Below are 27,622 nucleotides of genomic sequence, written 5' to 3' on the forward strand. Positions count from 1 at the left end.
GTGACGTCGGCGAGGCTCCGTTGCACACCTGTTGCAAATGAAGCCTCGTTGACTAGATGGTTTAAGATGTGTGTGCCTCGGCGTTCGAGGGAGAAGGAGGGCGACTGGAAAGTCGCCGAGTGGCGTGTTACGAACATTTAATGCAATCTCACACAGGGCTAGTATGAGATCTTCCGACCCTCTACATAGAAAACTTCTTCTCTCAGAGGGTTTTAGAGCGAGCAAAGCTTTTAAAATGGGAAGGTTTCTTTTCATCCGTTGAGACATTGTTTATTTATTTAAAAAGTCTCTTGTCACTTTTTAGTTTGATAGACCACCGGCCACTCTCCAGGGAGTATTCCACTCCTCAATCTTAGGGGTTCTGGACAATTAGGACGCAGGTCAACGATTAAATATGTATACGGTTCCCTTGTAGCATCTTCATAACTTTCTAAAAAGAATTTTTTCAGGCCGGGATACATTTGTTGAGCTAAAACCCGGATCTGCATTTTATCACGTGGTGATTTAAACAGCACCATGTAATTAGTGTTTAAACTAATCGTGCGCGAATGTTTCCCTTGATTAAACAAATTCTGAAGCAGATAAAATACGCTCAATTTTTTATGATGTCGATATTCTGTGAACGCTTTCATTAATTCTTCATGATTGCCACCCACATCCATGGAGTCATCTACCACTAAAAGATTGTGTTGGTTCCGTGGGAATAGATTTTCATCATTAAAGTTTGCGGGAATACCTTCTATAAATTCGATATTGACATTTTGACTGAGCTCGTCATACATTGGCTGGTATGAAGAGTATGCCCAGATTATACGAGCCGGCACTTTTGAAAATGTACTCTCCATGTTTTCAAGTAATTGTTTTACAAAAAAAGTTTTACCTGAGCCACTAGGCCCCACTATTAGCATGCTACATGGCATTTGGAATGCCAGATCGACAGTCACATCCATTCTTACAACTGTACTAAAACAGACTAACCGCATGGTTAACGATGAACCCTGATTATATCCATCCCAGAATATGTAAAAAACGATGAGGTGGGGTGACGTATGAATAAGAATTTAATGAGATATACATTTTTCAAATACAATAAAACAGCATTAGGATACTTCGTAGAATACATTGTAGAATACATTGTAGAATACATTTTTCAAACACGATAAAACAACATTAGGATACTTCGTAGAATACATTGCAGAATACATTGCAGAATACATTTTTCAAACACAATAAAACCGTCATTAGGACACTTTGTAGAATACATTGCAGAATACATTTTTCAAACACAATAAAACCCTCATTAGGACACTTTGTAGAATACAATGCAGAATACATTTTTCAAACACAATAAAACCCCCATTAGGACACTTTGTAGAATACACTGTAGAATACATTTTTCAAACACAATAAAACACCATTAGGACACTTTGTAGAATACACTGTAGAATAACATTTTTCAAACACAATAAAACATCATTAGGACACTTTGTAGAATACACTGTAGAATACATTTTTTCAAATACTATAAAACATCATTAGGATACATTGTGAACACAGGCTATTGTGAACCCAGGTAATAACAGATGATAACCGGTAATAACAACTCAGTAACCAAACGGCAATGTTCTACCCGAGGGGAGAAGGCGTCTCTTATCAAAAACAACAGAAAAGTTGATAACTTGATGTTTATTAGCGAGCGAAAAAGCTTTGATATCACGTTTAATTCTATTGTAACGGGCAGGGATCTCGCGTCGCGTGTTAGGATCTATAATATAGTCTTCTACCAGATCAGTCAAATTATTAAAGTTAAGTTTTTTACAATTTTCATAATTCTGGATAAAACCTTTGACTTTCAAACACACCTTTCCTTGCTGGGTGAGAAAGCCGTAGGATTTCGGACCCGCTGCGGTCCACTCACAAATATAATCATCAGCCGCTAATTCCGATGTCAAATCACCTAGATAATTGCCTGTCGGAGGGGTGTAAAGATCTTCAGGGGTGGAGAGGTAAACGATTGAGTCGGTGTCATAGTATAGTACTCGCTCTTGCAATAAATGTAACTGTTTGTATAATACACCTCTCGCATATGCTGTCGTAAACGCCGCTAAAAAAATATTTGATTCGCCGGGTGGTAAGACACACCTGGAATTATGACGCCATTGAATGATTGCAATATCATTATTTATGAAATGGAACTGGCTTATATCATACTTACTGCTAAAGAGGTACTGAAAAAACTCTTTGGGTTCTTTCACGATACTGGTTGTAAGTTGATTAGATCTTTGAGCCATTTTTCCCCAGAGGGAATTAAGTAAAAGTTTTGCGATCTGACGCTTTGCGGCATTGTACACAATTTTATGCGGGTCAAGTTGGATACCTTGATTCTCTCTATAATCGTTTATATAAGCCTGTTTACTAACCTCGTCTGTAGCATCATCAGGATACCCCGAGGCCTCCTGCTTCTGCTTAAGGAATGTATGGATGTAATCTTTAAACAATTTATCGGATCTCTGTTCAAAATGCCAGACCTCATAAATTTCAGCTATAATGTAACCTCTTTTTTGAGCTTCTAATAACTCAATGCTAACCCATACGCCTTGAAGCGCTCTCTCATCCAGAGAATGCAAACAATCCGAGGTTTGGTTATTCTCAATCCCACATGTTCGACAGAGTGTAAAAAGCAATTTACCTTCGTCATTTTTCATAGGTAGCACAGGGAAAAACAAACACCTCGGCGGGTGAACTTTAGCATGTATAAAGCCAAAGTAATTTTCAACCGGTTTAAAATCTTTCCTGATTATAACCGGGTGACCAATTGGATATTCAAACTCTGCATTACAGTACGGATATAAGCTGGTAAAATCGACATATTGAATGGTCTGCCCTTGTTCAATTTTGCGTCTTAAGACAATAGCCTCCGTCCTGCCTCCAAATAGCGCGGCCCGAGGATTTAAAGGGCTAGGCTCCCGGTATCTCTCTAGGAATAATTTAACAGAAGGTTGCTGTTGTTTCATCGAATTCCATGTATGTTCCCATATAACCTCTGTTTTCAGCTTAAACTCTGTTTCTAACCGAGTTAGCCTTTTCAGAGTGTTAGAGTACATCACCCCAAACTCTAATCCTGTAAGCGGCGATATGTCATGAGGGTTATAACAAGTCGGACAACCATGAAAATAACATCCATAGAATTCTAATGCTGTTTTCACACCATTTATTACGGCATATCCATCGACATGAAGAGGGCCAAAACAACGTTCACCCTGCGGTGTTAATGCATGTTCAATGTCTATGCAGCGTGAAAACGCTAGATACTCAAGCCACTGTATCGAAGCATGGGAATAGGCCTTGAATTGTCGTCTGTAGTTGTTAGCATCGGGTAATGCGATTGTGTTTTTGATTAAGAAGTTGGTTTGAAAAACAGCTAAAGCTGCTGACGCAATTGTCACGCTCGCAAAAGGATCGCATTGAGTTGTCTTTATAAATTCATTGCGGAAATTGGTGGCACCTTCGGCTAAAATCTCCACATCATTCTGACAATAAGCCTTTAACTCGGTTAAAAAGTCAAATTCCTGATCTTTTACTGTGTTATACCACTTAAAGAAACTGTTTCTCTGCTCTACAGACATCTCATCACACCCGTACATTTCAGCAGCTGGATATCGACCCTTGTACTTATTTAACATTTTTGAATAATCTGTCATTTTATGAGGGAAATATCCCTTTTTCGATTCAGTTTGACATCCTAGCGCTTTTGGAAACTGTCTTAAGGGGATGGGGATGAAGGAATATGTGTCAATGAATTTGAGCCGGAATTGTTTATCAATAATGAGTATGATTTTACTCCCTTGGGCTATGACGAACGGTGTTATCCCCTGTTTTACATATGCCTCTAAAATTAGATAACTGTCATAACCTTTGCTATAATGGGCTAAGAACACTGTGCCTTTGAATTTGTTTTGACGGTAATGCAATAAAAACTCTAGAGCACAATTAGGACCCTGGGCACACCATCGAGCCCCTTGCAGGGATTGTGTAGCCACATAGACAGGGATATGTGTTCCAGTTGTCTGGCTTGATTCAAAATCATAAAATACCAGCTTCTGATTAATCCTCTCCTCTGCTACACTAGGTTTAGATTGCATGTAACATTGATGAATATCCACGCCCTCTGACACTTCTTCAGAAGTCTGAACAGCTGACAAAGATGGGGGTTTAGCGGGCTGAAGGTATTGTTTACAGATGTGACAAACTTTAATTGAACAGACATGGGGTTTAGAGTCTATGAGGTTTATACGGTATGTAAATCCACATTTAAGGCATTTCTTATTTATTTGACAATTGCTAGCCATCTTTTTAGCTTTTGGGTGCCATCTGCACACCTTATGCATCCTATAACACACACTATTTGAACAGTTACGATTGCAATCATTACAATGGACTTTTTGAAATGCAGCTTGTTGTTTACAGTCTGAAAGACAGACGTTGCAAGCTTTTTCGCAATAGTGTCCGCCTTCTCTACTATACCCCGTGTAACAATGAATACAGAAAAATGCACAGCCAAGGAAGCCTTTAACATTTTTTATCCCGTAAAAATGATTGTCATGCAAAAGCATGTAACGGATTGTCTCTGACTCTGTTTCAGTATGGAACGTAATCAGATTAACTCTATCTGAGGCTCTGTAAAAAATAACGATTTTACAGTTTAACAGCTGTTCAAATTTGATCACATCTTCGAATGTGGTCCTATCATTAGGCCCTAGCCCGGCTTCGACATGAATATTGTAACCCTCCCTCCCAGCCTCTTCAATGGTTAAACCGGGATTAGCAAGTAGAGCTAGGTTTATTCCAAAGCATGCATGGTTCTGATTTGGAATTACAAATAAATGTTTGCTTTTTTTTTTTAGGGTCTCCGTAATAAATAATGTATTAATTTTCCGTCTACCCGAACCTCCCGGAGCCCTCACAAAGTTCACAGAAAGGTCGATTCCGGAACCACTGAAAATAGCCATGTTAGACTGAACAAGGCGGTCAAGAATTTGGTTGAAATCTGTTAGCCTACCTTCACCGTAACGCACAGTCATTGAGACGTCATCTTGTAAGCTATCAGCTCGTAAATTGAGCTGAATAATATCGCGAGGGTTTACACCAACTCTTTCGATTATCGCAGACATTCGGTTCTGAAAACCATTTACTACAGCGTGGTAAAACTCTCCAAAATTAGGGTTGGTATGTGCCCTATCTGGCATTGGGAAATTTAAAAATGATCTCACCTCAACATTATTGAAGCTATCTCTGTTTATTACCTGCATGCCATCAGGTGTGTCAAAAGAGACTCGGTCAATTTCCATACGCTCCGCAAAATCCTCCCCGTTACCTCCATTACAGGACGGTACAGACACTCCGGCTTCACCCTCCTCTGGTAATTGCTGGTTGTTATTACCCATTACATTATCATTAATTTCTCCATCTCCAACACCTCCACCGCTCCCGTGTTGAGTTTCAACATCGTTGAGGGCTTGACAACATACATTATCAGCGGGACTCCAGGGGGTCTCATAGTCAGTTATCTGGGAAAGGGGTATTGGAGTCCAGGGGGACTCATAGTCAGTTATCTGGGAAAGGGGTATAGGACTCCAATCCATGTCCATATCACGACTGGGCTCCATAACATCCTCTGTCGAATCAGCCCCTTCCCCCATACAGGTAGGCGACGGAAGCGTGTCAGATAAAGAATATCTATAAGCGGCGAGTATATCATCTAACGCCTCCTCGGTCGGGAGGAAGTAGTGCTCCTGAGGCCTGTTTACAGGGACATCGGGAAGCATCTGATGTATTGGACGGTCTACAGGATCAAACTCTCTAACAACACTAGACGTATTAAGATCATTGACCATTTGCCTGAGGTCATGAGGAATATCATGATGATTAACCCTGTCTGATTCAGCCATTTTTTTTTTTTTAATTATTATTATTATTATTATTTATTTTTTTATATTATTAATTTGAATGAAACTGTGACTTTTTAAGCAGTAAACAGACGTCTTGCGATACGTTTCAATACGCCTGTACGCCTTCGTATCTGTCTAAGCCTACTACGGCGATCAACAGGGTGTGCTATATTTCTGGATCTCACACGTAACAACCGGGCCGTATGCAATCTCATTTCAATGCTGATCAAACTCTGCTCAAAATCTAGACTATTCACAGAATCGGTCTCTGAATCCTCATCTTCATCAGACACTTCTGCTAGAGCCAGACCTTCATCAAGACCTTCATAATAAGCTGAGAGAACCGCATCAGGGCGACCACCATCGTCATGCGCATCTTGACTGGGGACGGGAGACAGTTGAACATCATCATCATCATAAAAACCTTGGCGATTCTCCTCAAGATGGTTCAGTCCAGGCAGCTGCGCATCCTCGCTGTGGAGAGAAGCTTGTGGTGACGTCGGCAAATACGCCTCACTGTCGCTCTCAGCCGATTGGAACAGCCTGAATGTATCACGTGGTCCAGAATCTTCAACGTTGTAACCCTCTGGTTCCATTGTAAAAAGAAGAGAAGCAGGTTACAGATAGTTTTTATTTAATTATGTATTTAATAATTTGTTGATTTATTTATTTATTTATTTATTTAACATACCTGCAGCATCCCTCCAGGGACGATATGGAGAAACACGTGCTATTTGACGTTCACGATGAGGTGACGATTGAAGACTTGAAGAGTCAATTGTTTGATCTGGAAAGATTAAAGATTACCTCTCTTACAGAAACCCTCCCTTACACCCTCTGGATGGGAAACCCCATAGGAAAAACTTACGTACATCTTCCATGGCTGAGAGAGTGAGAGATTGGTCAGATTCAGCTGTCCCAAGTCTTCGGCCCTTTGTGACCAGCTCTCAGGGTCCCATATATATACATCTTTTTGTCCGGGAAACACATGCTCTTATCAGAGGCAAACTTTAGCAGGACCTCGGTCGGTCTTCAGACAGTTCAGGGCCCTGTGATTCCCCATAATCCAACCAATCCATTCTCACGGTTCTACATCCTATGGGGGTGACCCCTTCCTCATAAAAATGTCAAGATGCTACAACTAATTTTACAAACAACAGAACACCTTAGCCTCACACCCAACGTCTCATGGATCAATAAAGACCCTTCCATTTCCCCCACCCTCCATGTAGACGCCATTTTAGACAATGTCATACAGCCACAACTACTACTATTACAGATCTCACACATGGGTCATATATATACACCTTTTTTGCCCGGGAAACACGTGATCTTATCAACGTCACGTCCGTGGCACGGGTCAGACCCACGTTTGAAACTAAACATTTTTAAAAATTGAACCTTTTTTTTTTTTTTTTTTAAGCCCCCCTTTTACCAACCCTAACCCTTCATTATTGAACACAATACTAGCACTAGAGTAGCAGCCTAGCCATTTTTTAATTGCCTTTTTTTTTAATTGCACATTTTAACCCCCAGTATTGAAGTTTTATTTTAAGCCTCATATGCAATTTTGACATAGCTGCCTGTATGCAGCATAAAGTCATCACCATCCCATCCCAACAGCCCTTATCAGTGACAAACTTTAGCTGAACCCCCGATGGTTCTTCAGACAGTTCAGGGACCCCTGGGGCCCCCCCTCCCCCCTAATCCATTCAATCCATTCTCACGGTTCTATAGCGCACGAGGGTGACCATATCCTCATAAAAATGTCATGTTCCGACAAACCCCAGAACACCTTAGACTCTCACCCACGTCTCATAGGGCAATAAACACCCTTCCAATTCCCCCTCCATCCTTGTAGAAGCCATTTTAGACACTGTCATATAGCCACAACTACTACTACAGATCTCACACAGGATCATATATATATATATATATATATATATATATATATATATATATATATACACCTTTTGCCCGGGAAACACGTGATCTTATCAACGTCACGTCCGTGACACTGGGGCAGACCCTCGTTTGAAACTAAACATTTTTAAAAAATGAACCTTTTTTTTAAGACCCCTTTTATTAACCCTAACTCTTCATTATTGAACACAATACTAGCACTAGAGTAGCAGCCTAACCATTTTTTAATTGCACATTTTAACCCCCAGTATTGAAGTTTTATTTTAAGCCTCATATGCAATTTTGACATAGATGCCTGTATGCCCCATAAAGTCATCACCACCCCTCCCAACACCCCTTATCAATGACAAACTTTAGCTGAACCCCCGATGGTTCTTCAGACAGTTCAGGGCCCCCAGGGGCCCCCACCCCTCCCCCCTAACACATACATTCCATTCTCACGGTTCTACATCCTACGGGGGTGACCACATCCTCATAAAAATGTCAAATTCCGACAAACACCAGAACACCTTTAGCCTCTCCCCCCACGTCTCATTGGACCAGCATCAACAGCCCACCACATCCGCCCCCCAAAGGGGCGGGGACATAATTTTCAAGTATTATTTTCGATGATTAAATTTATGTGACGTCATCACTTTTTGTCACAAAGTGTATACTATATTCTCTCAGAGCATCACCAAAGAAGATGCTCAGCGTCTGGTAGGGTTAGTGGGTTGCAGACTTCAGGCAGTTATTGTCCACTAAATACTAGTGGATTGTCCACTAAATACTAAACATGACTGCTTCATTTGGACATTTGATAAGTCTGTACCATTACTTTTGGGTACACTGAAATAGGGGGACTATGCATAAAAAGTGGGGTAATTTTTGAATGGTGAAACCAATGTGTACACAAATACCATCAAATAAAAGCTAAAAATCTCTACTTTAACCTTGTAGTAATTGTTTAATTTCAAATCCAAACGTTTGGAGTATAGAGCCGAAAGAACAAAAAAAAAATTGTTGTCTCATTACTTACACAGGCAGGGGTTTGGGAAAGTGAACAACATTTGACGGTGAATACATACTGTATGTCAAACCCCAGCCTGACCACTCCGTTCTTCCACCTCGGCTGGCCGCCTCTAAGAGGATGCAGTGGTCGCGCTAGTTGGTCACGGCTTTTCACTGTCTTGGCGCCCCGGTGGTGGAACGAGCTTCCCAGTGCGGTCAGGACTGCAGAGTCACTACCTATCTTCTGCCGTAGATAGAAGACCCATCTCTTCAGGCTACATCTGGACTGTCCCTCCTAAAGACCTCTTCACCTTCCACTACCCACCTGTACAGTTCCTCTACTGTAAAGCATTTTTAAAAAGCATTGTGACTGCCAATGGCCCCTGGTCCTAGCATAGTTTTGTTTTTCTTATGATGACTGATGTATAGATGATTCACTTACTTGAGACAAATGTACTTGTTGTAAGTTGCTTTGGATAAAAACATCTACTAAATGTCAAAAATGTAAATGTAAATGTGATGAAAATGGGTAAAGTGTCTAGCCCCAAATTTACAAAAAATGGTTAGGGCATAAACCCAATATTTTCATGTTTTATTAATTTTTCCAGAGAACAGATTGGTGTTGAATTGTGGGATATATGAAGCATTGCCCCTTTTAAAAGGCTACCCATTTTTAATTGGCAATTATGGCACTTGAAAGTAGCCAAATATCCCTCTGATAAAAAAAACAACCTAAAAACTTGACATCAAAGATGAGCATGGAAATTAACAGGCCATGTAGCAATTAAGTTTGTTTTATTTTCTAGTGCATGAGGTTATTCGCAGGTTACCTAAATGTTAACCTCGTCCCCAGGCTATTGCTCACAGCGCATATAAGTCTGGAATAACGACGACTCAAACCTGGCCGTAGGGTGGTTACTGATTAAAGTATTTGTTATTATTTGATTTCAGCTAATCACACGGCTGCAAGGTGTAGCTTTTTATCAGAAATGTGTGGAATGTGCTGTGGAAGATGATTGATGCGAGGTAAAGCCCATGGCTATGCCCCGTCCCCATTTTTGACGCTCTTGCTCTTGGCTTAATGAAGGCCAATGAAGTTTAACGCATTGGTCCAACAGACCTTTTGGGCATTTGGGCAGAAGTGTCTGGGAACGAGACTACTTAAATCTTAACATAATATTAACATAATCTTCAGCAGTACATGCTAAGCACAGTGTATCTATGAGAAGATATTCAGCACTTTGCTCGTACAAAAGTCCTACAATTCCGAAGCGAGTATAAACCAAGGCAATAATTAATATTAAATACATTTAACTACATTCATAAAGTTCTTCATAACCAACATCAGGGAGATGTGACCAGAGAGGTTGTGAGTGGATCCTGGCTATAAGGGCACACTCTTGCCAACACAGATTCTGGTGTGACATGTGGGATGTCTTATTGATCTATGTTGCTTTGGCTGTCTCCACGTGTGGATCATTGTAATCAGGGGTGGGGCTGGCCTTTTAAACACCTGTGCTTTGTTTCATTCAGGGAAAAAAGAGATTTTTAACATTTCTTTTAAAGAGACAACACACATTTTCTGCCATGCCTCTATCAATTGATTTGGCTTTAATCAATGGTTTCTTCTTGATGTTGTGTACATGTTTTCATGCCTATGTCACCTTTCAGAGGAAATCAAGGAACCTATCCAGATCTGATGTCGTATTAGATGAGTCAAACCCTGTCAGAACATAGTTTGCTTTTGCTAGATTATTTTCTTTTTATTGGTATACATGGTCGAAATTATGCACTCATATTTAGTATTTGGTCGACACTACTTTGTATGCAAACCGTCTGGGACCCATTGACCCCACCAGGTGCTGGGTATTTTTTCTGGTGATATTCTGCCAGGCCAGCCATCTTCAGTTTTTGAGGTCTTTTTGCCCATAATCTTACCATCAGAAAATGAAATGCATGTTCAATAGGATTTAAATCCAAAGATTGACATGGCCAGTCAAGAACTTTCCACTTTTTCGCCCTGAAAATCTCCCTAGTTCCAATGGCAGTATGTTTTGGGTCATTGTCTTACTGTTTGATGAAGCGCCATCCAACGAATTTGGAAGCATTGCTTTTACTCGACCAGACAAGATGTTTCTGTACACTTCAGAATATATTCTGCTGCTGCTGTCAGCAGTACCATCATCAATTATGATAAGTTAGCAAGTTCTAGTGGCAGCTATACATGCCCAAACCATAGCATCCCCTCCACCATGTTTCACAGATGAGATGGTATGCTGTAAACCTTGGGCAGATCCTTTTTTCTCCAAACTTTCCTCTAGCAATCACTCTGATAATATTCACCTTATCTGTCCACAAGACTTTTTTCCACACCTCTGCAGGCTTTTTAGGTACTTCTTAGCAAACTGTAACCCGACTATCCTTTTTAAGGATAACTAGTGGTTTGCATCTTGCAGTAAAGCCTCAGCCATTTGCGATTGCTGAGCTCATCAGTGCTTGATTTTGGCAAGCCTAAGGTTTTGACTATGTTTCAGATTTTTCAGCTTTCACCATTTGTCAATTGCTTTGCTATTGTAATGTATCTCACACCTTGTCCTTTGTTGGGAATGATATTTAAGGAGAGGGACAGCGAGATATTCTTTGAGTTTTGGGTTAGGCCCATCACGGGCATCATTCTCCCGCGTTGGGGAAAAATAAAAATCTCTAAGTTTTTATTTCAAATCCAAAAAGAAGAAAAAATGCTTCACTGTCCCATTACTTACGCACGGTACTGTATAACCTTTTGTGGAAAGGGTTCTACATGGAACCCAAAAGGTTTCTTCAAAGGGACAGTGGAAGAAGAACCCTTTTTGGTTCTAGGTAGCACTTTTTTTCTAAGAGTGCAGGATCTGTGATGGGTCTGTCTGTCTCTATCCACGGTATATTTGCTTGAATGCCACAGCCTATTTAAGTATTGTTGCTGACCATGTGCATCCCTTCATGGCCACAATTGACCCATCTTCTAATGGCTACTGCCAGCATGATAATGCACCATGTCACAAAGCAAAAGTCGTCTTAAACTGGTTTCATGAACATGACAATGAGTTCAGTGTTCTTCAGTGGCCTTCCCAGGATCTGAATCCAATAGAACACCTTTGGGATGTGGTAGAACAGGAGATTCACATCTTGAAAGTGAACCTGAAAAATCTGCAGGAATTGAGTAATGCAATCATGTCATCATGGACTAGAATCTCAAAGGAATGTTTCCAACATCTTGTGGAATCAATGCCATGAAGAATTTAGGCTGTTTTGAGAGCAAAGGGAGGCCCTACCCAGTATTAGTATAGTGTTCCTCATAAAGTGCTCTGTGAGTGTATATCTAACTATCTTTGTTTTTGCTGGTCTGTAGGATCTATGATGGCCGTCAGCCCATCCTGTGTATCATGGACACAGCTATGATCAAAACCATCCTCATCAAGGAATGCTACTCCCTTTTCACTAACAGGAGGGTAATACGCTAAATTGAAGTTGTTGTATGGGGAAAAAAACATAAGGGCTCCTTAAATAGATAATATCATTGTTATTATAGCATTATTAATATTAGGTTAATCTTGCAGTATATAATAATAATTATTTTTCTAGAATTTCTATCTCAACGGGCCTCTGTATGACGCCGTGTTTATCGCTGAGGATGATGCATGGAGACGGATCCGCAGTGTCCTGTCTCCCTCCTTCACCAGTGGGCGGATCAAAGAGGTACAGTCCCATCTCTCCTCTCCTTCTTTCATTCATTCCTTTATACAACACAAATAAATGAATGACTAACAACTCTGACGCGTGTGTGTGTGTGTGTGTGTGTGTATGTGTGTGTGTGTGTGTGTGTGTGTGTGTGTGTGTGTGTGTGAGAGAGTGTGTGTGTGATTTGTACTATGTGTATAGTGTGTATTCATTGTTGTTTGTTGTTGTGTGAAGCAGCAACTTTAATTAATTAATCCAAGACAAATTTTCATCCGGGACAATAAAGTATATTTGATCTTAACTTCGATAAGTTCAGTGGTCAGATGACAGAGTATAGAATAATAGTTCATCTTTGGAGTCACTTATTCCTTGACTATATACATAATGTATCCTGTATGAATGTATATTCTCAGGCTATATAAACATTTAAATAATTCCTGTTTCAAACATGATATTAACCCATGTTTTGCACATATTAATCCATGTATCAATCATGATATTTGTCCATGTATCCTTCCCAACTCAGATGTTCGGGATCATGAAGCAGCACTCTGGTAATTTGGTCAGCAATCTGAAGAAGACGGCCGATAACGATGAGCCCATTGAACTAAAAGAGTGAGTATTTATCTCCGAGACGATAAGGTGAATTTGTCAGTGAACTCCCCCTTTAATTTTGTGGTTGTGGTTCTGGTGGTCAGAGATTGTGTGGTTGTGTTCCAGGTTCTTTGGACCATACAGTATGGATGTGGTCGTCAGCACTTCATTCAGTGTTGACATCGACTTCCTCCACAACCCCTCCTACCCCTTTGTGACCAACATCAAGAAAATGCTCAAGTTTCAAATCTTCAGCCCACTGTTCCTCACAGTCGGTACAACTGCCCCCATATAACTTTCAATCTAAATTATTTTGTGTTTAATAAATGAAGCTATCGATTTCATTGATTAGACTGACATAAACCACACTGCCAATGGTTTGCGCTCTACTCATTTGAGACACATGGGCCCTGTCCAGAACCAACCTCTAGTTCCTAAATGCTGGACACTTGGAGATCTGAGTGGATTGGATACAGAAGTGTCTAGGGATAGAGACTAGGAGTTGTTTCTAGACAGGGCTGTGCATTGAATAGGATTGGAGTCACGTATCATGGTATTTCCTGTTCCTGTTTGTAACCGTGGCATTTCCTGTCCGTCCAGCATTTTTCCCCTTCATGGGTCCTGTTATGGCAAACATGGAGGTATCCCTATTCCCTGCCTCGGTCACAGATTTCTTCTACGCTGTCTTTCAGAAGATCAAGTCCAATCGCGTGGCTAGCACCAGGAAGGTATGTAAATATAACTGATCAAATATACGATCTTCAGCCAGTATTGTGTAATACAATTGTAGAGATTTGGTAGCATCTGGTAGTTCTCATGTGATTTTGATCTGACGTAAGCCTGCTTCCAGAGTCGGGTGGATTTCCTGCAGCTGATGATAGACTCGCAGAAAGACAGCAACTCAAAGGGAGAGGAGCAGAGTAAAGGTGCCTGCCTTAAACACACACACACACACACACACACACACACACACACACACACACACACACACTGTATACTAGCATCTAACACACACACATACAGTACCTGCCTCAAACACCTATACCTACAAACACACCTACCACCCCATTTCTCCCATCATCATAGGATTGAGTGACCATGAGATCTTGTCCCAGGCAATGATGTTCATCTTTGCTGGCTATGAGACCACCAGTAGCTCTCTGTCCTTCCTGGCCTACAATCTGGCAACCAACCCTCACATCATGACCAAGCTGCAGGAGGAGATAGACACTGTGTTTCCCAACAAGGTAACCCCTCTGCAGACTCCTATATAATACTTTTCATGTGGAACAGGAAATATGATAGTGACAGTGTTTTAGAGGGTACTGATGAGTGTGTAACCCCTGTGCACTGCAGACTCCTACAGTATCTATTACTATTGCTTTGGAACAGATGGTTAGATAGGTGACAGTATTTTGCAGTGTGCTAATGTGTCTGTAGCATCCCTGTGCAGACTTCTGCCCAGTATTATTCATTTGAAACAGGAAGTAGATAGGTGTTGTTGGAATCTTCAGAATAGTTAAAAGGCCGGTACCTGAGGACCTGAGGGATCTACAGGGTATATACCTTAAAAGCATGTCTGACATGCAGTAGTGTGCGTGACCATAGAGTGATTTCTAAACTAATTCAATTATCTTAAAATAAATTATAAAACTAACAGGTAATCAGTGCAGAGACTTGTGTGATATGTGCTCTCCATCTGACTCGTGCTGCTGCATTCTGTATCATTTGCCAATAGCTTTCTTTGGTCGACCAGACAGGAGAGTGTTACAGTAATCAAGGCTGCTAGTAATACAAGCATGCATTCGTCTCTCAGTGTCAGCCTGGGAGAGGAAAGGTTGCACCTTTACAGCTGTGTTCTGTAAAGGTCCATGTAATATTCAAGCTTTCTAAAAGCTTCCTAACGGTTGTAATGACTATCTTTAATCGGTAGCGATCAGGGAACAAGATCCCTTATAATAAATCCCTTATGAATAAATATTTCATTTACGAAAGCTGTTTTGGTTCGGAAAACACGCTTTTTAAAATGCAGTGTCCTACCTGACATTCGGTTTGCATATAAACATGTTGTTAGTGCCAGGGGTGTTCTAGGGGAGTAGACTGACCTTTCTCTGGTGGCTGCCTCTCCCAATCGTGTGCGCATGCAGAAACACAACAGCTAATGTCCAACATTCGGGGGGATATATTATTATTAGGGAGGATGTTGTTGTTTGGACAACTTCAGACAGAATTTCTCCACGATGGCAGATTTCCGACAAACTTACTTACTCTTCTTTAAGTGATACAAATATGTTTTAGTCACATTCTTGATATGGGTTTCAAAATTAAGATCTGAGTCAATGGTGACACCTTGTTTTTTTGCCTGGTGCTTAGTGTTACTGTAAGTAGTGTCTTTAAGTGTGCAGACAGTTTCTCTCTTTCGGCTTTTGCTCGAATGACTAGTACCTCTGTCTTATCTTGGTTGAGCTGTATGAAGTTCTGTGACATCCATATTTCACCAGGAAATCAATCAAACTGAAATTGTTGGGTGATACAGAAATGTACAGCTGGGTGTCATCTTCGTAACTGCAGTAATTAATATTGTGCTTCCTGATGACACTGACGAGGAGTACAGGCCCTAAAATTCAACTTTGAGGAACCCCACAGGTGTGGTCACCAATGGGAAACAAAATGGCCAGTTAGGTTGGTCCTACACCAGTTAAGAACTGGACCAGAGAGGCCAACCCACTTCTCAAGTCTATCAATAAGGATATCATGGTCCACAGTATCAAAAGCTGCACTCAGGTGCACAAGGACAAAGAGCATTTTGGCATCAGCATTAATTAATTAATTCTAAGGTCATTAAGAACCTAGTTAATAACTTAACAACATAGTGCTATCTCAGTGCTATGATCGGCACAAAAGCCAGATTGGAACATGTCAAAGGTACAGTTGGGAATAAGGAGATTATTTAACAGTTTGAACACCTTTTTTTCAAGAATTATTATTTTTTTGCTTAAAAAGGGAAGGTTGGAGATTGGCCTAAAATCGCTAAGGACTGAAGAGTCTAAGTTACTTTTCTTCAGGAGGGGTTTCACCATGGTAGTTTTAGGTGCAGATGAACAGACCCCCACTTTGCTGAGCATTTTTGTATGACCACTGCAAAAGAGTTCATAGTGCTTCCCTGTGGTGGAAGGTGGGGTAACAAGTCATCAAACACATCTTCAGGTCTTGCCTGAGTGATCCTCCTCACCTAATATTGGTTCTCTTATCTCAGAAGTATGTTGCAAATTCCTCACATTTGTAGGTGGAGAGCAGATCACCAGGTGTCTTGTGGGCGGGATTTATAAGGCTGTCAATCGTTGCAAAGAGCACTGTTTGAGTTGTTATGATTCATTATCAATTTTGAGAAATGATCCCGTCTTGGCGTTTTTTTATTGCCTGATTAAAAGCAGAAAGATGCTCTCGAAGAATATCAAGGTGGACCTGCAGTTTTTGTCCGCTCAGACTTTCTGCAAATTCTTTTAAATTTGGCCACAGCCTTTTTCAGTTTGACTGCTGCTACAGAGTCGATAGTTGCCCTTAGTTTGGTGTTGAAGCTGGTTACTAAATCATTATCACAGGAGGAAGCTGTTGATGGTGTACTATTCATATTCATATTCATCATGAAATTCTCATCTGCTCAGCGACATGGCTAGATAAATAATAGAGCGAAAATATATTTTTTCCCCACTTCTAATAGACTGACATGCATTCATGTTTAGCCAGGTTTCAGATAAAAACATTACAGTGCAGCTTTCGCTCTGAGATAAGATCAATAAAGGTTTTGCCAGATAGGGACCTAATATTCAAAAGCACCATGGTAATGTTCTCTGGGCTGTTCGGTGCTGCCCGGCCACAGTTAATGGAATGGATACCAAGTTATTCACATTTGAACCACCTGACAGTTTTCTTGTAGTCTGTCGACTGTGATAGGAAATAATAGACTGTAGCACATTCAGTATTCCAAGCAGTCAATCAACTAAAAGCAGCCCAGTTTAGTGGCATTTTGACTTCTGATTGATCCTTGTGTACATCTATCATTTACATTGTTCAGTGGAATCTAAATGTATTTTCTTCTAATTATCAAGATAACATTATTTAGCGATTTTTTTGTTTATTCATGTATAACAAAAAAGCAAGACACTATTACACACGTACATTGAAAGTAATGGCGTTCTGTATGCGGTTGTCATGAAATTAGGCTATGCAGATTAGAATAAGTACAGTACTGTGTTCATTTCCAAAACACAAAAAACTAACAGCTCTTCAGATTTGCGACGAAAAAGAGTTAGTTCTGGGCTACGGCTACGTGAACGACCAATCACTAGTGCTCATGTGAGTGTAATATCCCTGTGCAGGCTCCTATCCAGTACGAGGCTCTGATGCAGATGGACTATCTAGACAGCGTGATCAACGAGTCTCTCAGGTTGTACCCCATCACCCTGCGACTTGAAAGAGTCGGCAAGAAATCTGTTGAGATCAGCGGCATCACCATCCCCAAGGGTATGGTTGTCATGATACCCATCTGGACCTTGCACCGTGACCCCGATGTGTGGGAAGACCCAGAGGAGTTCAAACCAGAGAGGTAATGGGCCACATCTTAACCACAACCACAATATCAATCACAACAGCAACGATAAGAGCAGTGTTCCACAAACAACCATGAAACAAACCTAAATGCGACGACCAAACACAAACAGGTTTCTTCAACCATGTATAACCATCATATTACTGTGATTTAATTGATATGTTCTTTAACCCCTCCTCCTCTGAACTCTCCGTGTGTAGGTTCAGTAAGGAGAACAAGGAGAGCATCGACCCATACACCTACATGCCGTTCGGGTTGGGCCCACGGAACTGTATCGGGATGCGATTCGCTCTGGTATTGATGAAACTGGCGATGGTGGAGATTCCACAGAGGTTCAACTTCACCGTCTGCAAAGAGACAGATGTGAGACAAAATAATGATAGAATGATTGTAAATATAATTTTGTACCTATGACTTTGTTGCGTTTCTATATGTAGCAGAGGTGATTTTGGAATCACACTCGCGTGATGAGGTAGCCCTGCCTGAGACTTGTAAACTGAAGTGTCGCCCTCAGACCTTGAGGATGTCCTCTTGGCTTAATAGTAGCGTTTGTGTCTTCCACATGGGAGACCCGGGTTTGAACCCCCATACTACAATTCTGTACTTGCGTACTGCATGAGTATGTATTCCCCATTTAATTTCCCAGATTGCATTTTTCAGTACTAGGCGCCAATCATCCTCAGTATAGGCTACCTACTAAATGATGGAAGTGTGAGATTTAAAAAAAAGCTATTTGTATTTCTGCAAAACTCCCTCGAGACTTCATAGGGCCATTGTAATGTATGTCGACCCAAGAGAGGTTGTCCAGGAGTTTGAGTTTATTTGAATTTATAGTGCAATGCTACCCGAACGTAACAGTGACACTGTATTAGGTAACATTCATAGTGTAACGCTGACATCTGTTTTACTCGTTCCTTCATACTTTAACTGTGTGTCAACTCTCACCAGATCCCCATTGAGATGGACCTACAGAACACTCTGATGCCCATACGGCCCATCAAACTCAAGCTGCTGTTCCGCTGCCAGGAGTCCAACGACAACCAGCTCAAAGCAGACAGCCAGTGATGAGGACCTGCCCTGCTGCAGGTCTCTCAGTTATTATGTTACACATAGATCTAGGATCAGCCTCAACACTGGCTACTTTCAAAAATGGGCTTAAAAAAAAAAAGGGCTTCGCTTTTGCCTTAAATTGAAACTAAATTGGCGCTAATAATTGCACAGTGACCCTAAAATGCACTGTGACTTTTATTCTTTTTTTATGTCTTTTATGCGTTTTTATTCAAAAAAAAATTCATGCTCTTTCCTTTTTATCTATTTTAGAATTGAATTGCCTCAGTGTATGAAATGTGCTATATAAATAAACTTGCCTTGCCTTGCCTCGCCTCGCCTCGCCTCTGGGCTCTGCTGCTACTGTATGCTGCTCTCTTTGTATCTGTCTATTAGTGGAGGTCCAGGACTAGTTGTACAGAGACAGTTGTTGTCTGTCGTCTGCAGTGCAGGGATTTGCATGTGACTTGTGTATGTTTTGTACTCGTCTGGTAGTGGGTCTCTATCATCACGCTAAAAACGTGTGTATAATCACAAACTAAATCATAACATGAGAATGAACAACATGCCATCAAAACATGACAATAAATAGGTGTTAGATTAGATTCAACTTTATTGTCATTGTGCAGAGTACAAGTACAGAGACAACGAAATGCAGTTAGCATTTAACCAGAAGTGCAAAAAAGCAGAAAAGTGCAATGTGAACAATATATACAGGTAGAGCAGTATAAGCAGTATATGAGCAGTATAAGCAGTATATGAGCAGTATAAGTAGTGCAGTATAAGCAATATATGTATTAACAGTAACATTATAAGCAGAATAAATATAGAATGCAGTATGAACAGTATAAGCAGTATATGAGCTGTATAAGTAGTGCAGTTACCAATGTATTGGGTCTATCTATGGGTATCGTAGTGCAGCAGTAGTCAAAATGTACCTGCATTTTATCGGTTGAAGTGCCATCTCATCTGTCATAAGATTTGACTTGTAAAACTGAAAAGTAGGATACAACTAATAGCCTTACATGCCAACCAATGTAAAATATACAATACTAAAGAATATACAATATATACTAAACAAATGTACAAGACAGCAAAATTTAAGGCATAAAATAAAATAGCAGCAATAATAATTGCACTGTTTTATTATTATTATTGCTGCTATTTTATTTTATGCCTTAAATTTTGCTGTCTTGTACATTTGTTTAGTATATATTGTATATTCTTTAGTATTGTATATTTTACATTGGTTGGCATTCTGCGGACAGCAAAGCAAGAATTTCGTTGTACAGTGAAACATGTTTTCTGCTGTGCATATGATAATAAACACTTTGAATCTTGAATCTTGAATCTAAATGTATAAACACAGGCCACAACCAAAAAACAACATGGGAAAATCGTTTACTCATCCTCTGCAGCAGGAACAGTGCAGAGAAAAAGTATGTACAGTAAACCCCATAACTGAATACACTTCATACGCTTCAGCGCGACACAGAACGCCTATACTGCAACAAAGTAAAAAGATGAGACAGACACGTGTCTTCAATAACTTGCATGTTTAATCAAAATACAAGCATTCGGCACATCGTTAACTTGTAGGAAAGTTTAATCAGGTTTTATCAATTGTATTATTTTAAATGTGAAATAAATAGCATCAGTGCAGAGGCTATAACACACTACAAAAGTCACATTAAATCACAGAAAGTAGGCTAGGCTAATTAACGGAACTATATGAATATACAGCCCGAGCCCAGTCCAGGGTTCTGAAAGCGACAAGTAACAAGTGTGCCCATCAACGGTCTAGATATTAGGCCTATACGTAACATTTAGTCCTCCACTTTATATCACAGCCAGTATAACGTTTAAAATGACTACAAAACAAAAGCAATATAGTCTACAGTGAACGGCGCATTGTCCATTTGTCATACATGTCCAAACAGACCTGCACACTTGAATAGGAAAGTAGCGCGGCGGTTCGTTGCTTCAGCAAACCTCTCGATGACTTTACTGTTGAAATCCATCTGTCCCTGGATCAATGCATTTTCAATGGAAATCATGTCACGGCCGTTCAGTCGCTGGTGTCTGTTCTGTTCTGACAGATGTATAATGTCTTTGAATCCAGCCGATGCCCAAATAGTCTCCACCAAAAATCATACATGGGAAACAGAACAGCGCATGTTTCGAGGTGGTAGCGGTTAGCCATCTCTTTTTGTCAAACCATTCCTGTTGGCCCTAAACGTTTTATCTCCAACTTCTCTTCCAAAGGCAATGAACTGAACCGCATGGTCAACAAATAATCTACACGATTCATTGTGAAAACTTTAGCTAGCTAGCATTAGCGATAGACGTACAGTAGATGAACTGAATTGCTTTGTGATTATTTCCTGTCATGTCAGACCACGTTAACGACATTAGCGTTTAATAGTTTTTCGCCACCTGTTGCTAGGCAGAATTCATACCCAATATAATTTGCGTGAGGTTTTCCCTGCTTACGCCAATCACGCTCACGTTGTTCCCCTCGCAACGATGGGGCAAGAGTGCTCCGCTGCCCCACAGCAGAAAGACGGGACAGGGAGCGCAGTCCGCACACACTAGTAATTACTAGTAATTAGTAATTACTCCAAAAACAGCACTATACGGATTATGAGTCACGTTTATTATATTTATACACACCAATTTCACCATTTAATCTATTTTGTATTAAATATAAAATACTTATTATTATTACTAATAAAAAATATGACTAATAATTGTTTCGTATTTGTAATGTACTGTAGCGAACGGCGGGGCAGAGCAGCTTGCCTTAAGCGGGTATCGAACTCGCAACCTCTCGCTGACAAAGCGGCCGCGCTAGCCACAACACCAAGAGAGTTAACTCACTTGGCGGAGCTGCTAACGGGCCTTACACAGGGTCGTTACACTATCCCCTCCGTTCGGGAGAGCGTGCCCTCACGCTTCACTATACGAGTCTCTCACGTGGACACGCCTCTCCGATGTCCTCACGGGCGCCATCCCGCTTCTGACACCAATGTAGCGAATGGCGGGGTAGAGTAGCTTGCCTTAAGCGGGTATCGAACTCGCAACCTCTCGCTTACAAAGCGGCCGCGCTAGCCACAACACCAAGAGAGTTAACTCACTTGGCGGAGCTGCTAACGGGCCTTACACAGGGTCGTTACAGTACTTTATGAGACTTTATGTTTGTAATGTACTTTATAAAGAAAAAACCCCTGTATATCCCCAAATTTGATTCTATGCAATATGTTTTTTCAAATGTTGTATTTGTCTTGTAGGCTACTTTTGTGTAAGCCGTATATTGTGGGTAAAATGCACTATAAATTCAAATGAACTTAAACTTAAATGTGTATTGCAGTGGAATCCTAACTCGAAAATCGAATCAATTTCCCATTGACATGAATGCAAGATTTACGCGCGCGGATTTGGAGTTAGGATTCCACCCAAAATGCGTTGCTATTGGTATCATTATGACGTTGATATGTACACAGAATTGAGAATGTTCTGCAATAATACACAAAGTTCTTGAACTTTTAGTTTAGTGGCATAACGAGCTAAGACGCAACCTGAACCTGTGCAATCAGTATTACCAGAGTGAGATATAAAGAGATTATAACCGGAAGATTCGGCGTTTATACACAGCCTACTGACTGAGGTAGGCTAATGTAGGCCAGAGATGTAGTATAGTTGACATATAGTATAGTTTTATAACACTTGTATTTGTAAATACTTGAGACGGCATAGGCCGACTACCTTTACAGCATTTGGACAAGGGACGCGTAAAAATGTCACTGAGAGATATCTGTCACAAGGAGATGATATTCCCATTAAGTCGAATTCAGCGTTGGATATTTCTATATGCCTAAAAACTCACATCTTTAGAAAGGCCTTCCTTTAGGTCCTGTCCTCTTGTTGTTGTTAGTGTTTTGTTTGTGTTTTTGTTTGTGTGTCTATTGCACTCAACTGCACAGGCTTTGAAATTGTCGGCGACAAATGAAAAACACATTCCAAATAAAATATATTTTTTATTATTATTATGAGAGACCTAAATGCATGAATTGAATTAGGGCTTTTTTAATTTTGCCGAGGTCTTCTGCTTATTAGCCTATAGGCTCCTACCTGTACCAGGCCGATTCCAGTTAATAAAATGTGCCCATTATATGGCCACTGATATTTGACCTGTTGGCCACAATTGTAGGCTATATTTCAAGGCGTGTCAACAAACATAGCCAGCCAACCCACACTGGAAGCTTTTGCTGACTCTAACATAGGCCTCTGACAGGACCAAGTCACTTCGAACCATTGCATCGAACGCTGATAAGAGTTGTTAGGCAGTGAATTACCATGATAGTCATTCCAAACCCATTATGACGCCAGCCGAACGCACATTATAGATAATAACATTTCTTTGCTGCCAATCGGTGTACTGGTATTTGTTGACTGATTCAGAAGGGCAAACTCAAAGATTGTTATACCATTCTCATTTGGGGAATCTTTCTGACATTCCTGTTGCATTATAGTATGGGTGTGTGGAGATTATTTCAATCATTTTTGTTTGTGTTCTATCTACTGAAGGTGCATAAAAACAATGGAGGTGAAAATATATATGAGTATTGAGGATATCAGGAAGGAGCATGAGAGGATTAAGACAGAGAAGGCAGAGTTTGAGAAAAAGATAGAGGAATATGAGAAACAAAAGAGAAGGGACCAAAAAGTTAGGCAGAGGGAGGAGGAGATCCTGGCCAGAAAGGCAGAAAGACTGCAGGAGGACAGGAATGAGTTCAATAGGGAGAGGGAGGAGATGGACAGTGGGATCAAGATCCTCATGATGGAGATTGAGAAAGAGAAGGAGTCCTCAAAGGAGATACTTAGAAAGGCTGAGAAGGCAGAGGCAGAGTTAAATATGATGAGGAAGGAGAGCGTGAAAATCCAAAGAGACGGACACAAGGTGGAGCAAGAAATGCTCAGGATGTGGAAGGAGAAGGAGACATTTCTCAAGGCCAAGAAACAGATGGAGAAAGAGATGGAGAAAAATATGGTGGCAGTCAAGAGGAGAGAGGCCCTGGTGATGGAGGCCGAAGAAAGACTTAAACTGAGCAAGGAAAAAGAGAAGGAAGAGCAGGAGAAGGAGACCTCAAAGGAGATGCTTAGAAAGACAGAGAAGGTCGGAGCAGAGTTGCAAATGATAAAGAAGGAGTGGATGAAAATCAAAAGAGACGGGCAGAAGGTGGAGCGAGAAATGCTCAAGATGTGGAAGGAGAAGGAGACATTTAAAAAGGATAAGAAACAGATGGAGAAAGAGATAGAGGCCATCAAGAGGAGAGAGGCCCTGGTGATGGTGGCTGAAGAAAGAGCGAAACAGAGTCTGGAAAAAGAGAAGCTAGAACAGGAGAGGGAGACATTGAAGAAGGTGAGCATGGTGACGATTAGAGAGATGGTAGAGAACCTATAGACTAAGTAGATGAAGGTGATTGTTGCTAGTTTTACTATAGCATTTAGTCCATGACCTTCAACTCTCAGTTGAATTTGTCCAATTCTTGTCTCACCTTGCACTCCCCTCTGATGTTACTTTTTTAATTTCAGATGAACGATGGCTCCAGATATGCAGATATGCCCCAACCCTCATGTTCTCTGATGGCTCAGCTGGTACACAATCAGGCAAACCAGGGGACGAGCCTTTCTGTCAAAAGCCTTGTTGATGTGGCCCTGGCTGAGAGCGTGTGGGGGTGCAGAGATAAGACAGGGGACTGCACATGCCGACACCGTAAGCCTGGAAACCTCAACACAATTGGCCGCTATTTAGGGATACATAGCAAATCAATTTATATAGTTGACTTAAGTTCAATAAATTAAGTTGAACATTAAATTAAATTGACTTCCTTTCTCTACCACTGTGACTGCTTGTGGCATTTATTATTATAGAAAGTCTTACTTGTGATGACCGTGATGTATGTAGCTGAAGATGAATGTAGCTATTTATTTTAAGTCGCTCTGGATAAGAGCTTCTGCTAAATTACTCAAACGTAGGCCTAAAGTACATCCGTAAAATAATGTATCCATTTCCTGTTAACCATCTCTAAACCCTAGATGGCAGTATTTACTCTTACACCAGAAACGTGACCAGTTGCACGTGTGGATGCAGAAGAAATAGCCTCCCAGTCTGTTTCTGCAAGGAACTTCTAATTTATGGATTCTGTACATTGTTTTATGTTCAGAGTCTTGTCAAGTCTGAATATCTTAGAGTTGGGGTTTGTCCTCTACCTCCAAATATAAACGAGGACAATCACTTTGTTTTTCATACAGGTACCACTATTGTATGTATTTCTGTAATCTATGTTTCTATTACTTTACCATACTATGAAACTAATTGAATATGTTTTTAAGCGTCCAAAAAGCATTGATACCATTTCCAAGCACTCCAAGAATCATTTTGCGTTGCTGCTGCAGCAGCTGCGCAATGTCAACACTTTACACACGCACTGGTGTAGCATGTAACATTAAAATCCATCAACTTCATATCACACCATTGATGATTGGTGAACTTGTTGGATCAGTTAAGGCCTGTGCCAGAAAACAGTACACACACCAATCACACAATGGGACTATAACAGGCACATACAGTGCATTCTGAAAGTATTCAGACCCCTTCACTTTTTCCGTATTATGTTATGTTACAGCCTTATTCAAAAATAGATGAAATTATTTTTTTTCCTCATTAATCTACACACAATACGCAATAATGACAAAGGTGCTTCAACAAAAAACGTAAAGGGTCTGAATACGTATGTAAAGGTGATATTTCAGTTTTTTATTTTGAATAAATTAGCAACAATTTCTAAAAACCTGTTTTTGCTTTGTCATTATGGGGTATTGTGTGTAGATTGATGAGGAAAAAGGCTGTAACATCACAAAATGTGGAAAAAGTGAAGGGGTCTGAATACTTTCAGAGAGCACTGTATTTACATCTTGATTCACAGAATCACACCTCGTACACACTTGCAAGTGATAGCAACGCCTATCACCTGTCCCAATAAAGGGATGCTACAAGCGCACCATTTCATCCTTTCCACTCTTCACTCTCTGACTGTCTGAAGTGTACTGTAGTTGTGTTGTTGTAGCTGGCTACACCTCAGCCTATGATTCTCATGGGGCGTTAGGTTGAAAAGTGTACTGTAGTTGTGTTGTTGTAGCTGGCTACACCTCAGCCTATGATTCTCACGGGGCGTTAGGTTGAAAAGTGTACTGTAGTTGTGTTGTTGTAGCTGGCTACACCTCAGCCTATGATTCTCATGGGGCGTTAGGTTGAAAAGTGTACTGTAGTTGTGTTGTTGTAGCTGGCTACACCTCAGCCTATGATTCTCACGGGGCGTTAGATTGTCTATGATAGAATCCTACGGTTCAGCTCAACGACGATTTTCATCTTCTGAGCACCTGTTAACTCTCTGAGCTAGCAAGCTAACCTGTGAGCTCTCAATTCTTTGTTATTGTTGAACCCTAGCTCGACGATAATTCCTCAGGTTATTATTAGAACTTGCAAGGTCACATGTGTAGGCTACAGCTAGCACTTGGGACAGTCGGCTAACTAAGTTACTTGTTGTTTCCGGACAGCTGAGAACCTTGGCTAGCTTTGACAAGCTAATATTGAGAAATATTAGCACCCTGTTTGCAGGAGGGTTGGTCAGCTTGTGTTTGTAGCCCTAGGACTACTGAGCACTTTCTAGTAATTAATAATTTACTAGCTAGTTACCTCGTATAATGATCTGGAACATACCAGTTCTCTCTGGTGTGGGACCAGCACCATATCTAACTATGCGGGTACCAGTTCCCTGTAGCACGTGGGTGTAGCAATGCTGAGGTGTGCTGATATTGTACCTGTTTGTTGCATCGTGCGCTGTATCTAAACTAACCCCACAACTAAGTCAACTAATAAACATGGGCTACGCATATCTTAAACATGCCTGTGTGTGTGTGTGTGTGTGTGTGTGTGTGTGTGTGCGTGCGTGCGTGCGTGTGTGTGTTTGTGCGTGCTTGCGTACATGTGTTTTTTCGTGGATGCAGAGAAAGTCTTCCAGCTGTTCCAATGAGAACATCCATCCATCCATCCATACATAGACCTATGCATTTAATTCTGGTTTGTTTATAACTAAGAGGAAGACACATTTATCATCAAAAACCACTAGTTATCATCAAAAAGGATGGTCACAGTGTGCTAAAAAAGAGTACCTAAAAAGCCTGCAGAGGTCTCGTAAAAGGTATTGTGGACAGATAAGATGAATATTATCATGGACTAGAGTGACAAAAGTTTGGAGAAAAAAGGATCTGCCCAAGATTTACAGCATACCACCTCATCTGTGAAACATGGTGCAGGGGGTGTTAGGTGTGGGCATGTATAGTTGCCATTAGAACTTGCTAACTTGTCTTAATTGATGATTGTACCTGCTGACGGCAGCAGCAGAATGTATTCTGAAGTGCACAGAAACATCTTGTCTGCTTGAGTGCAAGCAAATGCCTCCAAATGCATTGGATGGTGCCACACCATACAATAAAACAATGCCATAGCCAAAACACTGCCATAGCAACTAGTGGAAAGATCTTGATTGGCCAAGTCAATCTTCAGATTAAAATTCAATTGAACATGCATTACATTTCCCTAATGATAAGAATTTAGGCAAAAAGACCTCAAAACAAACAACAACTAAAGATGGCTGCAGTACAGGCCTAGCAGAGCATCACCAAAGAAGATGCCCAGCGTCTGGTGGGGTTAGTGGGTTGCAGACTTCAG

At 40.7% G+C, this 27,622-nt stretch overlaps 1 protein-coding gene and 1 pseudogene across 2 annotated transcripts in view; both read left to right on the forward strand.

Annotated features, from left to right (window-relative positions):
* LOC310824141 (cytochrome P450 3A27-like) overlaps positions 1-27,622 on the forward strand; it is a 37,916-nt pseudogene that overhangs the window by 983 nt on the left and 9,311 nt on the right. The gene's annotated exons all lie outside the window — the stretch shown is intronic.
* Positions 1,033-21,939, forward strand: LOC310823675 (cytochrome P450 3A27-like; the record flags this gene model as incomplete). The annotated part of the gene is made up of 11 exons (XM_083696541.1): positions 1,033-1,037; positions 12,250-12,349; positions 12,483-12,596; positions 13,105-13,193; positions 13,299-13,410; positions 13,823-13,900; positions 14,023-14,098; positions 14,259-14,419; positions 17,552-17,778; positions 17,982-18,144; positions 21,928-21,939. 11 exons carry the CDS (start codon positions 1,033-1,035, stop codon positions 21,937-21,939), a joined length of 1,137 nt encoding a protein of 378 aa, XP_083552667.1.

Source organism: Argentina silus (genome assembly GCF_951799395.1).
Source record: "Argentina silus genome assembly, chromosome: Y".
Taxonomy (NCBI): Eukaryota; Metazoa; Chordata; class Actinopteri; order Argentiniformes; family Argentinidae; genus Argentina; species Argentina silus.